The 14,613-nt window shown below is 36.2% G+C and overlaps 1 protein-coding gene across 6 annotated transcripts in view; it reads right to left on the bottom strand.

Annotated features, from left to right (window-relative positions):
- Window positions 1–14,613, bottom strand: part of NUP98 (nucleoporin 98 and 96 precursor) — a 99,251-nt gene that overhangs the window by 32,660 nt on the left and 51,978 nt on the right. For all 6 annotated transcript variants that reach the window (XM_030831155.2, XM_060303607.1, XM_030831154.2 and 3 more), the window contains 3 exons: window positions 4,212–4,328; window positions 2,692–2,990; window positions 534–647 (listed from right to left, as the gene is read on the bottom strand). In XM_030831155.2, the coding sequence (XP_030687015.1) occupies window positions 534–647; window positions 2,692–2,990; window positions 4,212–4,328 (530 nt within the window). The remainder of the gene's footprint in view (window positions 1–533; window positions 648–2,691; window positions 2,991–4,211; window positions 4,329–14,613) is intronic.

The raw sequence follows: 14,613 nt of genomic DNA, 5'->3' as shown, positions 1-14,613 counted from the left end.
ATACATTTATCTGATTTAACATGTGCGTTTTTACAGCACTTAACGTTATCCTCAAAATAGCCTTTTTAAATCTCTCCCCAAATTTAAATCTCTCCGGCTGCTACATAAACAACCCTTAACACCTAGCCTGCAGTATGAATTAAAATACTTGAGCCCTTCTTTTAATACAATACAGCAAGATGAGATTTTTCCCCAAGAAAATTTATCTGTAATAACTTAATAATATGAAGTTGAACCTAAGTATTACCCATCTCTTGTCAACTATTAATTTTCTCACTATTTCTTGCTGTTTACAGTATTTTAATTGTAGAAAATTGCAATGAGCCAAATACTTACAAACAGTCTTTGTGAAGACTATTACAAAGTTCTAGTCTTTTTTTGTTACTTGTCAATCAAAGTGTCTATTCAGGCCAAGGTGGGTCCAAATGTAGGTAAAAAACAAATTTAGCTATCAAGAGCTTCCTTTACTTAATTACAAAAATAAAGTGAAGATCTCTGGCTTATACACTACTAACTCTCAAATTCACACTCACCTTTACGACCAATAGTGAAGTCAGAGACAATGCACTCTCCTTTTTCATTGGTAATTTTAGCTAGGTCATCCATGGATGGAATAGTATAGTAGCCAACCTTAGTGAGAACGATGCCTATGACAAAAGAAACAGAAAATACTAGTTGTGACTGACCTCAGGTAGAGGAATTTTCGGTAGTATTTATTTCACTTTTTCCTTTTTAAAAATTTTCTACAGAATGGAATTTAAAAAATTACCTGATCAGTAAATTATTATAAAAAGAGAAAATATATAGGAATAAAGCATTTTTCCAAGCTAGTTTTCTTTTTTTTTTTCAATCTGCTTTTCTAAGAGACACTATTCCTAAGAGAAACCAAGTGTTTTTTTAAAAAAACCTCATGGTTAAGTAAGTCTGGAGAACATGCACAAGATAGTATATTACAGGTTCTGAAAACTCACAAAACAATGAAATCTATTTACTTAATCCAGTGTTTCCAAGACTTATTTAACCACAGAACTTCCTTTTCATATGACACCTATTAACATACGTGCACTATGAAAGGCATTCCATAGAATACATTCTGGGAAAGACTTATTGTTTTCTTTTATTTTACACATGGAAGACGCCCAAACCCAGGTTTTTGGCTTATGTGGTAATTCAGTGGATTAGAGGTGGAGCTAAAACTCCAAAACCAATGCTTTTAGTTTTACATGTTATTGCCTTCTATAAACCTCTTGTATCTTTCAAATTTACATCCTCAAATTGAGAGCTAAAATCAAGATGAAAAATCCTACATGAGAAAGTCCCATAGACAAATGGAAACTTAAAGGACTACACTGATGTTATTTTAAAAAGTGCTAACTAGGCAGATTTCTGAAGAAATCAAAGAAAATATAGCATGGGTATGCTTGTTCTAGTCACTCCTTGTTCCATTTACAGGAAGAGATCAGGCTAACTTGCTCTCTGAGAGGAAAGAGTTTAAGGCCAATGTAAGATCAAATTCCAGCCTCCAGCAATGCCCACTCACATGTTTAACTTGCTTCTCTATGGGCGAGTTTTAGAGGGTTGTTAAAGTGTCCTTGAGAATGGAATTTTAAATTGGGAGGCGGCAAAAAATGTCAGTGAGAAAACTCGAAACAATAAAAAAAAAATCTAGACTGGATATTTAAGATGTAGTATTATAATGAACTCATGTAGATATCTAAACACAAATGTAGATAACATAGGATTCTTAATGTGGAAGTATAAAGTTGTTTCCTTAGGGCGCCAAGTGGCCAAAGATATATATGAAGGCAATAAGATAATTAGATATAGAACAAGTTTACAGACACATCAAGACAAACTGTAAAATAAATTAAAAAAAAAAAGACTAGGCAAAACTAATCTATGTGACAGAAACGAGACTGTGGTTGACTTCTTGAGATGGGGACAGAAAAGAACTTTCCAGAGTGAAAGAAATGTTCTATCTCTTGATTGAGTATATATATGTCAAAATTCATTGAAATGAACACTTAAGATCTGTGTACTTCACTATATGTAAATTGTACCTCAATTAAAAGGGGGGAAGGGGGAATGTAATGACATTTGTCAAAACCCAAATGAGATGTTAAGTCAACAGAGAGAAAAAGCAAACTTTAAGCATCCCATCAAGATACTTCAATCTTGTAGTTTATACTGTTTCATGGATTAGTGTGGAAAAACTAATCAGTTCATTGTTGGGGACAAAAAAGAAAAGCACAGAACTGAGGTGATAATAACCATAGCAACCACTAACATTTGAATGCCTATTCTAGTCAGGCATTATGGTCTACTCAAATCTCAAAAATCTCATATGATAATACTGCTATAATTTTAATTAAAAAACCAATAAACAATATGTGAGTTTATAAAGCTAGGAAAAATTATGAGGATAGTCTCTCTGGCTACAAAATTTGGGATATTTAAACTATACCAGGATAATTAATAAAATGAATTTTAACTACTCCAAAGGTACAAAAAAAAAGTGAATTCCAAATCAACCAAAGCATCAGTGAGAAGTGTTTAAGTGTTAACTTCCATAAAATGCAATAAAAAACATTTAGAAGTTCAGATAGCTGACTTCTATTATGTTGAAAATCAGTGACAAACAGGTCTCATATGACTGGTAGGAGATTACTTAAGTGCCAATCTGAATCTGACCTGCTGGATGCATATGGTAAGTATTATTTTCTATTTCTTCTCGGTCATCCTGAAGTGACTCCTCATGAAAAGAGGTCTCTTCACTGCTTCCTTCCAGCCCATTTCGCAAGGCAGCATGCATGTTTAACGCAACAATGGTATCATCCACACTGTTGCTGCTGTTATGTTTATTTCCAGCACTCTCTGGGGTTTGAGGAATGGGTTTGGCAATAGGGTTAGTATAAAAACGTGACACAAGAGAATCATCATCTCCATCCTGCTGATGGTTTTCATCGACTGGTTTGCTCAGAAAACTGAATCTGAAAAGGGAGAAAATAAATACTATCTTAGTCCCTTGAGTAGGAACAGTAGTAAAATGGTAACAATCAAACATTACTAGGCTTTTACTAGCTTCTGGCACCGTTCTAGGTAATTCCATGTATTAAAAATTCACTTAATACTTACGGTAAACCTGTAAAATAGGCTATCATTCTCTGTATTTTACAGAAAACTCGGACACAGAAAAATAACTTGCCAAGGTCACAAAGCTGTTAAGTGCTAGAGTTGGGATTGTAATCCAGGAAATCTGGCTGTAGATTCCACAGCTTTAACTGACCTATTTTCATGAATGAATGAACCTGAGCGTCACAACATTTAGTTTAAAGGGGGAAGGGGGTGTCTACTATGTGGGGTCAAATAATCAGTGGTGAATTTCAAAATAAAAAACTGAAAATTTAAAATTTTTAATATTATAATCAATAAGGTATTAGTGATTCATTTATGAAAACTCAAACTAAAATTTTATCCAAAGAGAAAAAAAACAGAAGTGCAAAGACATATATACAAGGATTTTTCACTGAAGCATTATTTTGAATATAGGAATACCAAAATAATCTAAATGTCCTCTAATAGAGAACTGATTGAATTACCTTACATTTACAATAATGGTTACAGACTCATTTAAAAAGAGGAGGCAGGTTATTCATATTGATACGGAAAGGTGTTTACAGTAAATGGAAATAAGCAGGTTACAGAATATTATTTCATGCATAAACTCTACAATATATAAGAATATATTTATAAATAAATTTTTAAACTGTAAGAATATATACTGAACTCTTAAGAATTAGTGTATATACTTGTACTTCCTCCTTTATATATTTCTATACTTTTTTATTTTTTTGGTTTGGTTACAGTGACTGTGTATCACTTTAACAACCCCATCCAAAATGACATACATGGATACCAAAATAGTTTTGCAGAAATGAATCAGAAAAATAATTTTATGGTCTAAAGTACTCAAGAAGTAACAACACAACATAACTTCTAGATGCTGATATGCTGTAATATTGGGTTGGCCAAAAAGTTCGTTTGGACTTTTCCGTAAGATGTTATGGAAAAATCCGAACGAACTTTTTGGCCAACCCAATACTTCTAACTTCATACAATTTCATAGAATGAATAAATTCTAAGCTCAGAATCTTTTCTAAATGAGCACAAGGCCCTCTACCAGAAGTAACCCAAATGAGAATTCAGTTTACCTCTCTCCATTTTCTGGATAATCAGATGGTGAAGCTAGATCTTCTGAATCACGATTAACAGGAGAGAAGAGATTGCTATTGTTAAGGTTTTTCAAAACCAACTTCTTAATGCTCTTCCTATAAAGAGACCAAAAGAAAAAAAAGAAAGAACTCAGGCACACATAATTACATCAAAGACCATCTTAAAACCTTAAGTGGAAAGGAACACTCTTATTCAATTCATATATATCTAAAATTGACCTAACAAGTTCAATTCACCAACTTATCCCATAAATACATAACCAGAACACAAGGTCTCAAATATATTACACTCAGGTGTTTGGAAGAATAAGCTAAGCACATCAAAATCAAGTAGGAAATCCCCCAGAAAATACTCTTCCCTTTCTGAACTCCCTGAGCATTTTGTTCAGACACTAGTTTACTCATCACACTGTCATATATTTCAATTACTTCTCGACATGTCTTTTCTCTCGTTAAATACTTTTTCTTTTTTGGCAGTCAGGATTTATGACTGCTCCTGCATAGAACCTGGCACGCTGCCTTGAAGGAAAATAGGATAGATGTTTGTTGATTAAATGAGAAAGGTTTCTTTAAAAAAAAAGACAAGAAAGAGGAGTAAAATCCCCTGATATCCAATGATGGAAATGACCATGAATACCTAAAAAGTTCGTTTGTGTACAATAGGTTTAATTAAGGCAACAACCTCTACAGCATACCAGCTTTAAGTAGAAAAACAATACAAGAGATCTTAATCAACCTCCACTTAAAAAGTCACTGGATTACCTAATGCACTCCATTCCCTCTTTTAGAAAAACCAACCACTGGGAATTCCCTGGAGGTCCAGTGGTTAGGACTGCACGTTTCCACTGCGTGGTTTGATCCCTGGTTGGGGAACTAAGATCCTATATGGTGTGCGGTACAGCCAAAAAAACAAAAACAAAGCAAAACAAAAAAAACCCCACCAACCAACCCGCCTCCCCACCCCCCGCCCCGACCGCCGCCCAAAACCAACCATTAAGTAGTTAGGCCACTCTCTAATTTATTCTAGTCTCAACAACTGGGTTATATAGTAACAAACATCTAGTGTTTGTTCCTTACCTATGTATGCTATTTATACTCCCTATAGTCATGATGTTATTAAATAAGTATTAAGTAAGCCAATGAAATAGGCACTTGACAATAAAAAATTATTATTTCCATGAAAAATAAAAGTTGCTCTCCTATTAATGGTAGACTAGGTAATGCAGACTAATTCTCCTAGGAAGGATTACCAGAAAACTCAGAGCTCTTTCTAGGCATTAAGAGCCAACAAGATAGTAAAAAATGACTGTACCAGCAACCTGGGGGGACAGTGGTACGGGGAGCTGTCCGATATTTTGGGTTGCTTTTCTCCTGGAGACTTTTCGGATCCAAAGGGAAGGCTGAGAGGCTGATGGTGAACTTGACAAGTCTTGTGGGACCAGGGAGGCAGAGATGAGTCTAGAGCCACCAAGGGGGTGGGTCACTAGTAAATGCCACTTGTTTTGTGTTGGGACCTGAAAAGTCTCTACCCCTGGAGTTAAGAAAGAACTAAAAGTAAAAAGCACATGGTCCTAAGTTCAGCTATGACTCATCTCATAAGCACTGTCATAAAAAAAGAAAAAAAAAACTCTGAAGGTCAATATCATCATCCTTGAATTCCAGTTACTGCCAGTTTTCTTCAAAGAAGATAAATGGCTAATAAGCACATAAGACACACAACATCATAAAGGGAATGCAAATTACAAGCATGAGGTACCACTTCACCCCCACTACAATGGCTATTATAAACAGACAGACATACCAGAAAATAACAAGAGCTGACAAGGATATGGAGAAAATTAAAACATTGTGCACTGCTGGTGGGAATGTAAAATGGTGCAGCGGCTATGGAAAACAGTTTGGCAGTTCTTTCTTTCTTTTTTCCTTTATTTTTTAACATCTTTAGTGGAGTATAATTGCTCTACAATGGTGTTAGTTTCTGCTTTATAACAAAGTGAATCAGCCATACATATACATATATCCCCACACCTCCTCCCTCTTGCGACTCCCTCCCACCCTCCCTATCCCACCACTCTAGGTGGTCACAAAGCATGGAGCTGATCTCCCTGTGCTATGCGGCTGTTTCCCACTAGCTACCGATATTACATATGGTAGTGTATATATGTCCATGCCACTCTCTCACTTCATCCCAGCTTACCCTTCCCCCTCCCCGTGTCCTCAAGTCCATTCTCTATGTCTGCGTCTTTATTCTTGTCCTGCGCCTAGGTTCTTCAGAACCAATTTTTTCTTTTTTTTAGATTCCATATTTATGTGTTAGTATACGGTATTTGTTTTTCTCTTTCTGACTTACTTCACTCTGTATGACAGACTCTAGGTGCATCCACCTCACTACAAATAACTCAATTTCGTTTCTTTTTATGGCTGAGTAATAGTCCATTGTATATATGTGACACATCTTCTTTATCCATTCATCTGTCAATGGACACTTAGGTTGCTTCCATGTCCTGGCTCTTGTAAACAGAGCTGCAATGAACACTGTGGTACATGACTCTTTGAATTATGGTTTTCTCAGGGTATATGCCCAGTAGTAGGATTGCCGGGTCATATGGTAGTTCTATTTTTAGTTTTTTAAGGAACCTCCATACTGTTCTCCATAGTGGCTGTATCAATTTACATTCCTACCAACAGTGTAAGAAGGTTCCCTTTTCTCCACACCCTCTCCAGTGTTTTTTGTAGATTTTTTTGATGATGGCCATTCTGACTGGTGTGAGGTGACACCTCATTGTAGTTTTGATTTGCATTTCTCTAATGATTCGTGATGCTGACCATCCTTTCATGTGTTTGTTGCCAATCTGTATATCTTCTTTGGAAAAATGTCTATTTAGGTCTTCTGCCTATTTCTGGATTGGGTTGTTTGTTTTCTGGATATTGAGCTGCATGAGCTGCTTGTAAATTTTAGACATTAATCCTTTGTCAGTTGCTTTGTTTGCAAATATTTTCTCCCATTCTGAGGGTTGTCTTTTCGTCTTGTTTATGGCTTCCTTTGCTGTGCAAGAGCTTTTAAGTTTCATTAGATCCCATCTGTTTTTGTTTTTATTTCCATTTCTCTAGAAGGTGGGCCAAAAAGGATCTTGCTGTGATTTGTGTCAAAGAGTGTTCTTCCTATGTTTTCCTCTAAGAGTTTTATAGTGCCTGGCCTTACATTTAGGTCTTTAATCCATTTTGAGTTTATTTTTGTGTATGGTGTTAGGGACTGTTCTAATTTCATTCTTTTACATGTAGCTGTCCAGTTTTCCCAGCACCACTTATTGAAGACGCTGTCTCTTCTCCACTGTATATTCGTGCCTCCTTTATCAAAAACAAGGTGACTATATGTGGGTGGGTTTATCTCTGGGCTTTCTATCCTGTTCCATTGATCTATATGTCTGTTTTTGTGCCAGTATCATACTGTCTTGATGACTGTAGCTTTGTAGTATAGTCTGAAGTCCAGGAGCCTGATTCCTCCAGCTCCATTTTTCTTTCTCAAGACTGCTTTGGCTCTTCGGGGTCTTTTGTGTTTCCATACAAATTGTGAAATTTTTTGTTCTAGTTCTGTGAAAAATGCCATTGGTAGTTTGATAGGGATTGCATTGAATCTGTAGATGCTTTGGGTAGCATAGTCATTTTCACAATGTTGATTCTTCCAATCCAAGAACATGGTATATCTCTCCACATGTTTGTAACATCTTTAATTTCTTTTATCAGTGTCTTCTAGTTTTCTGCATACATACAAGTCTTTTGTCTCCTTAGGTAGGTTTATTCCTAGGTATTTTATTCTTTTTGTGGCAGTGGTAAATGGGAATGTTTCCTTAATTTCTCTTTCAGATTTTACATCATCTTTCACCATCTGAAGAGTTTGAGAAGGACAGGTGTTAGCTCTTCTCTAAATGTTTGCTGGAATTCGTCTGTGAAGCCATCTGGTCCTGGGCTTTTGTTTGTTGGAAGATTTTTAATCACAGTCTCAATTTCAGTGCTTGTCATTGGTCTGTTTAAATTTTCTCTCTCTTCCTGGTTCAGACTCGGAAGGTTGTGCTTTTCTAAGAATTTGTCCATTTCTGCCAGGTTGTCCATTTTATTGGCATATAATTGCTTGTAGTAATCTCTCATGATCCTTTGTATTTCTGCAGTTAGTTGTTACTTCTCCTTTTTCATTTCTAATTCTACTGATTTGAGTCTTCTCCCTTTTTTTCTTGATGAGTCTGGCTAATGGTTTATCAATTTTGTTTATCTTCTCAAAGAACCAGCTTTTAGTTTTGCTAATCTTTGCTATCATTTCCTTCATTTCTTTTTCATTTATTTCTGATCTGATATTTATGATTTCTTTCCTTCAGCTAACTTTGGGGTTTTTTTTGTCCTTCTTTCTCTAATTGCTTTAGGTATAACGTTCTGTTGTTTATTTGAGATGTTTCTTGAGGCAGGATTGTTTATTTGAGATGTTTCTTGTTTCTTGAGGCAGGAATGTATTGCTATAAACTTCCGTCTTAAGAACTGCTTTTGCTGCATCCCATAGGTTTTGGGTCGTTGTGTTTTCTTCATTGTCATTTGTTTCTAGGTATTTTTTGATTTCCTCTTTGATTTCTTCAGTGATCTCTTGGTTATTTAGTAGTGTACTGTTTAGCCTCCATGTGTTTGTATTTCTTTTTACAGATTTCTTTCTGTAATTGATATGTAGTCTCATAGTGTTGTGGTTGGAAAAGATACTTGATACAATTTCAATTTTCTTAAATTTACCAAGGCTTGATTTGTGACCCAAGATATGATCTATCCTGGAGAATGTTCCATGAGCACTTGAGAAGAAAGTATATTCTGTTATTTTTGGATGGAATGTCCTATATCAATTAAGTCCATCTTGTTTAATGTATCATTTAAAGCTTGTGCTTCCTTATTTATTTTCATTTTGTATGATCTGTCCATTGGTGAAAGTGGGGTGTTAGTCCCCTACTATGATTGTGTTACTGTTGATTTCCCCTTTTATGGCTGTAAGCATTTGCCTTATGTATTGAGGTGCTTCTATGTTGGGTGCATAAATATTTACAAATGTTATATCTTCTTCTTGGATCGATCCCTTGATCATTATGTAGTGTCCTTCTTTGTCTCTTGTAATAGTGTTTATTTTAAAGACTATGTTGTCTGACATGAGAATTGCTACTCCAGCTTTCTTTTGATTTCCATTTGTATGGAATATCTTTTTCCATCCCCTCACTTTCAGTCTGTATGTGTCCCTAGGTCTGAAGTGGGTCTCTTGTAGACAGCATATATACACGGCTTGTCTTTGTATCCATTCAGCCAATCTATGCCTTTTGGTTGGAGTATTTAATCTATTTACATTTAAGGTAGTTATCGACATGTATGTTCCTATTACCATTTTCTTAATTGTTTTGGGTTTGTTATTGTAGGTCTTTTCCTTCTCTTCTGTTTCCTGCCTAGAGAAGTTCCTTTAGCATTTGTTGTAAAGTTGATTTGGTGGTGCTGAATTCTCTTAGCTTTTGCTTGTCTGTAAAGGTTTTAATTTCTCCGTCAAGTCTGAATGAGATCCTTGCTGGGTATTCTTGGTTGTAGGTTTTTCCCTTTCATCACTTTAAGTATATCATGCCACTCCCTTCTGGCTTGTAGAGTTTCTGCTGACAAATCAGCTGTTAACCTTATGGGAGTTCCCTTGTATGTTATTTGTCGTTTTTCCCTTGCTGCTTTCAATAAATTTTCTTTGTCTTTAATTTTTGCCAATTTGATTACTATGTTAACCTGACACGGATTCCCTTATATGTTATTTGTTGTTTTTCCCTTGCTGCTTTTAGTATGTTTTCTTTGTATTTAATTTTTGATAGTTTGATGAATATGTGTCTAAGCATCTTTCTCCTTGGATTTATCCTGTATGGGACTCTGTGCTTCCTGGACTTGATTAACTATTTCCTTTCCCATATTAGGGAAGTTTTCAAATATAATCTCTTCAAATATTTTCTCAGTCCCTTTCTTTTTCTCTTCCTCTTCTGGGACCCCTATAATTTGAACGTTGGTGTGTTTAATGTTGTCCCGGAGGTCTCTGAGACTGTCCTCAATTCTTCTCATTTGTTTTTCTTTATTTTGCTCTGAGGTAGTTATTTCCACTACTTTATCTTCCAGGTCATTTATCCGTTCTTCTGCCTCATTTATTCTGCTATTGATTCCTTCTAGAGAATTTTTAATTTCTTTTATTGTGTTGTTCATCATTGTTTGTTTGCTCTTCAGGTCATCTAGGTCCTTGTTAAACGTTTCTTGTATTTTCTCCATTCTATTTCCAAGGTTTTGGATCATCTTTACTATCATTACTCTGAATTGTTTTTCAGGTAGCCCGAACAGTTTGCCAGTTCTTTAAAAGGTTAAGTATAGAATCAATGTATGACCAAACTATTCAAGTCCTGGATATATACTCAAAGGAATTGAAACTGGGACTCTGATACTTGTACACCAACATTTATAGCAGCAGTATTCACACAGCTGAAAGGTGGAAACAACCCAAAAGTCCATCAATAGATGGAATGGATAAACAAAATGTGGGTTAACCATACAGTGGAATATTATTCAGCCTTAAAAAGAAATGAAGTTCTGGGCTTCCCTGGTGGCGCAGTGGTTGAGAGTCCGCCTGCCGATGCAGGGGACACGGGTTCATGCCCCAGTCTGGGAAGATCCCACATGCCGCGGAGTGGCTAGGACCATGAGCCATGGCCACTGAGCCTGCGCTCTACAACGGGAGAGGCCACAACAGTGAGAGGCCCACATACCGCCAAAAAAAAAAAAAAAAAAGAAATGAAGTTCTGATACATGCTACAACTTAATGAACCTCTAAAACATTATGCCAACTAATGAGAACATACTGTATAGCACAGGGAACTCTACTTAATGCACTGTGCTGACATGAATGGGAAGGAAGTCCAAAAGGGAGGGGATATGTGTATATGTATGGCTGATTCATTTTGCTGTACAGCAGAAACTACACAACATTGTAAAGCAACTATACTCCAATAAAATTTAAACAAATAAAATAAAACATTATGCCAAGTAAAATAATCCAGACATGAAAGAAAGAATAAATTCTGTATGATTCTCTGTATATTAGTTATCTAAAATAGGCAAATTCTTACAGACAGAAGGTAATATAAAGGTTAAGAGGTTAACAGGTTTCTTCTTCTGTGGGAAGAAGAAAATAGGGAATTATCGCATGGCAGGTACAGAGTTTCTGTTTGGGATGATGAAGTTCTGGAGATACTGGTGGTGATAGTTACACAATATTGTAAATATACTTAACACCACTGAATTGTAATTGTACGTAACATAAATTTTACCATTTTAACCATTTTCATGTATATTTTACCACAATAAAAATTAGTAAGTAAAAAAAACACAAGTCATTCACGCACACATTTGTAAAAGCTGTTAAATATTAAAATAGATAAATTTAGGAAAACTGAAGATGTGTTTATATACGTTTTTGTGATTTGGAGGTTAAGGAAATAAAGTAACTGAAATATCCAAACCAAATAAATCACTATGTATGTAGAAGACTTAAATGATTAGCAAGCTTAGTTTAATTTAATATCCCCATACCCAACAATTATGGAATATATATTCTTTTCAAATACACATGGAATGTTTATGAAAACTAACCACATGTTGGACTATTAAACCAAGCCACAAGTTTCAAAGAACTGAAATCACCTGAAGTACTCTTTTCTTTTGCACATAAGCTAGAAATCAGTAACAAAGAGATAACTTAAAAATCTCCATGTTAGGAATTTATATTCTTGAATAACCCAAGGCTCAAAAAACCCTATGAAAATCAGAAAGCATTTATCATATAATTATTTTTTGAACATTAAGAGTACTCCATATCAAAACTTGTAGAGTACAAATAGAGCTGAACTAAAAGGGAAATTTACATCTCTAGATGCATAATTAATATTTGAAAAGAAGGAAAGCTGAAAATAAAAGCTAAGCATCCATTTAGACAAAGGACAGAAAATTAAATACCATAAAAGGAGGGGGGGAATGGACCTCCCTGGTGGCACAGTGGTTAAGAATCCGCCTGCCAATGCAGGGGACATGGGTTCGAGCCCCGGTCCGTGAAGATCCTACATGCTGTGGAGCAACTAAGCCTGTGCACCACAACTACTGAGCCTGAGCTCTAGAGCCTGCGAGCCACAACTACTGAGCCCGCACACCCAGAGCCCATGCTCCACAACAAGAGAAGCCACCGCAATGAGAAGCCTGTGCAGTGCAACGAAGAGTAGCCCCCGCTTGCCACAACTAGAGAAAAGCCCGCGTGCAGGCAACAAAGAACCAATGCAGTCAAAAATAAAATAATTTTTTTTTAAAAGAGGGGGGAATGGACTAAAAATAAATATTAGTGAAAATATGATAAATAAAATTAAAAATTAATGAAAGAGGAATTAGACTCAAGAGCATCAATAATGCCAGAAGTTAGTTCTTTGAAGTGGTCAATAAAACTGGTAGATCCCTGACCACATTGCTAAAATGAGAAGGCACAAAATACCTACATGTCAGGAATGAAAACACAGACATCCCCACAGATTCTACTAAAATGAAAAAGCCAGTAAGGATATTTTTAAACAACTTTATGCCAGTAAGTTTGGAATTTTAATGAGCTGAAATGAATATTATAAGAACATAACTTGTCAAAAGTGACTCAAAAAAATGAAAAAGCTGATGTCCTATAACTTTAAAGTCAATAATTAAAACAAAACACCTTACTACAAATAATACTTCAGACTCGTATCTTCACTAGTATCCAACATCTAATGGAAGGGGGGGTGGGGAAAGGCCTATCTTACCCAAAGTCTTCCAGAGAATAGAGGAAATGATACAATTTGTGAGGTCAGCCTAATTTTTATACCAAAACTGGGTAAGGAAATTATAAGACAGGAACATCCAAGCCAATCTAAATCAGGAACACAGAAGGCAAAAAAAGTCCTGGACAAAATTTTACATGGTGAACGCTACAAGAAAGTAAGTTGGGCTTCCCTGGTGGCACAGTGGTTGAGAATCTGCCTGCCAGTGCAGGGGACGCGGGTTCGAGCCCTGGTCCGGGAGGATCCCACATGCCGCGGAGCAACCAGGCCCGTGCGCCACAACTACTGAGCCTGCGCGTCTGGAGCCTGTGCTCCACAACAAGAGAGGCCGCGGTAGTAAGAGGCCCGCGCACTGCGATGAAGAGTGGCCCCCGCTTGCTGCAACTAGAGAAAAAGCCCTCGCACAGAAACGAAGACCCAACACAGCCGAAAATAAATAAATAAATTAATTAATTAGAAAAAAAAGTTAAAAAAAAAAAAGAAAGTAAGTTACCAAACACTATCAGGGTCTATGGAAAGGACTTAGGAGCCAACATAAAAGGGTCCCTTCTGGCCAAAGAGCGAACAACCTAGTGATCACAGAAAATATTAGCTGTAATGGATGGAAACACAGCAACAGGGGTGGGGTGGGGGGCAGGAGAGAAGATGGCTTAATTAAATGTTTCACATGAAGAACGTACAAGTAAAAAACAAGGAACTAAATATGAAACATAAAAACAGTGTCAGGCAAATGTGAAGAGGACTGGAATCAGAAATATCAAGGTGAGACAGGTACAAAGAACAGACACAAGAAGCCAAAGAACAGAAAAGTGTCGCACAATTTGTGAAGCAAAACTATGTGACTTTGAACACCAGATTTATTTCAACAATGAAATATTTCATAAGTAAAAACAAGTGACAGATTCATGTATATTTCGCCATATTTACGTCACTGCCCTCACTTGGCTTATAGGAATATAGCGATATAGGAATAAGAGTTACTTGTTTGAACTTGTATTGAACTTGTTTCCCACAACCTTGCTACATTTACTTATTAGTTCAGAACTGACATACAGTAAACAGCACATATTAAGTTTTGACATGTGTATAAGTTTTGAAATGTGTATACGCCAGTGAAACCATCATCACAATCAAGAAAAACAACACAGCCATAAATACCCAGAAGTCTCCTCATACACCTTGTAATCTCTCCTTTCTATCCCTCCAAGACCTCTCCCTCATGCCCAGGCAACAACTTGCACTTTCCAGTATTTTCTATAAATGGAGCGGTGGGGGGAGAGACTATCTTGATAAATACAAGACAGAATACCATTCGGTCAAGTCATGTTTGAAACAAACATTGAAAAAAAAAACTGGAAAATAAAATTATATCCGCTTGAAAAAATATATGTGTATTTAAAACCAGAAACATAACAAAATACTCCCTCTGCCTGACAGTCCTCCCTATCCCTCTTCAGTTTAAACAACACATCCTCAGAGAAGCTTTCCTTCATCATTCT

The sequence above is a fragment of the Globicephala melas genome, chromosome 8 (genome assembly GCF_963455315.2).
Source record: "Globicephala melas chromosome 8, mGloMel1.2, whole genome shotgun sequence".
Classification (NCBI taxonomy): Eukaryota; Metazoa; Chordata; class Mammalia; order Artiodactyla; family Delphinidae; genus Globicephala; species Globicephala melas.
The sequence above is the reverse complement of the archived record's forward strand: the minus strand, read 5'-3'. Positions and strand labels throughout refer to the sequence as shown.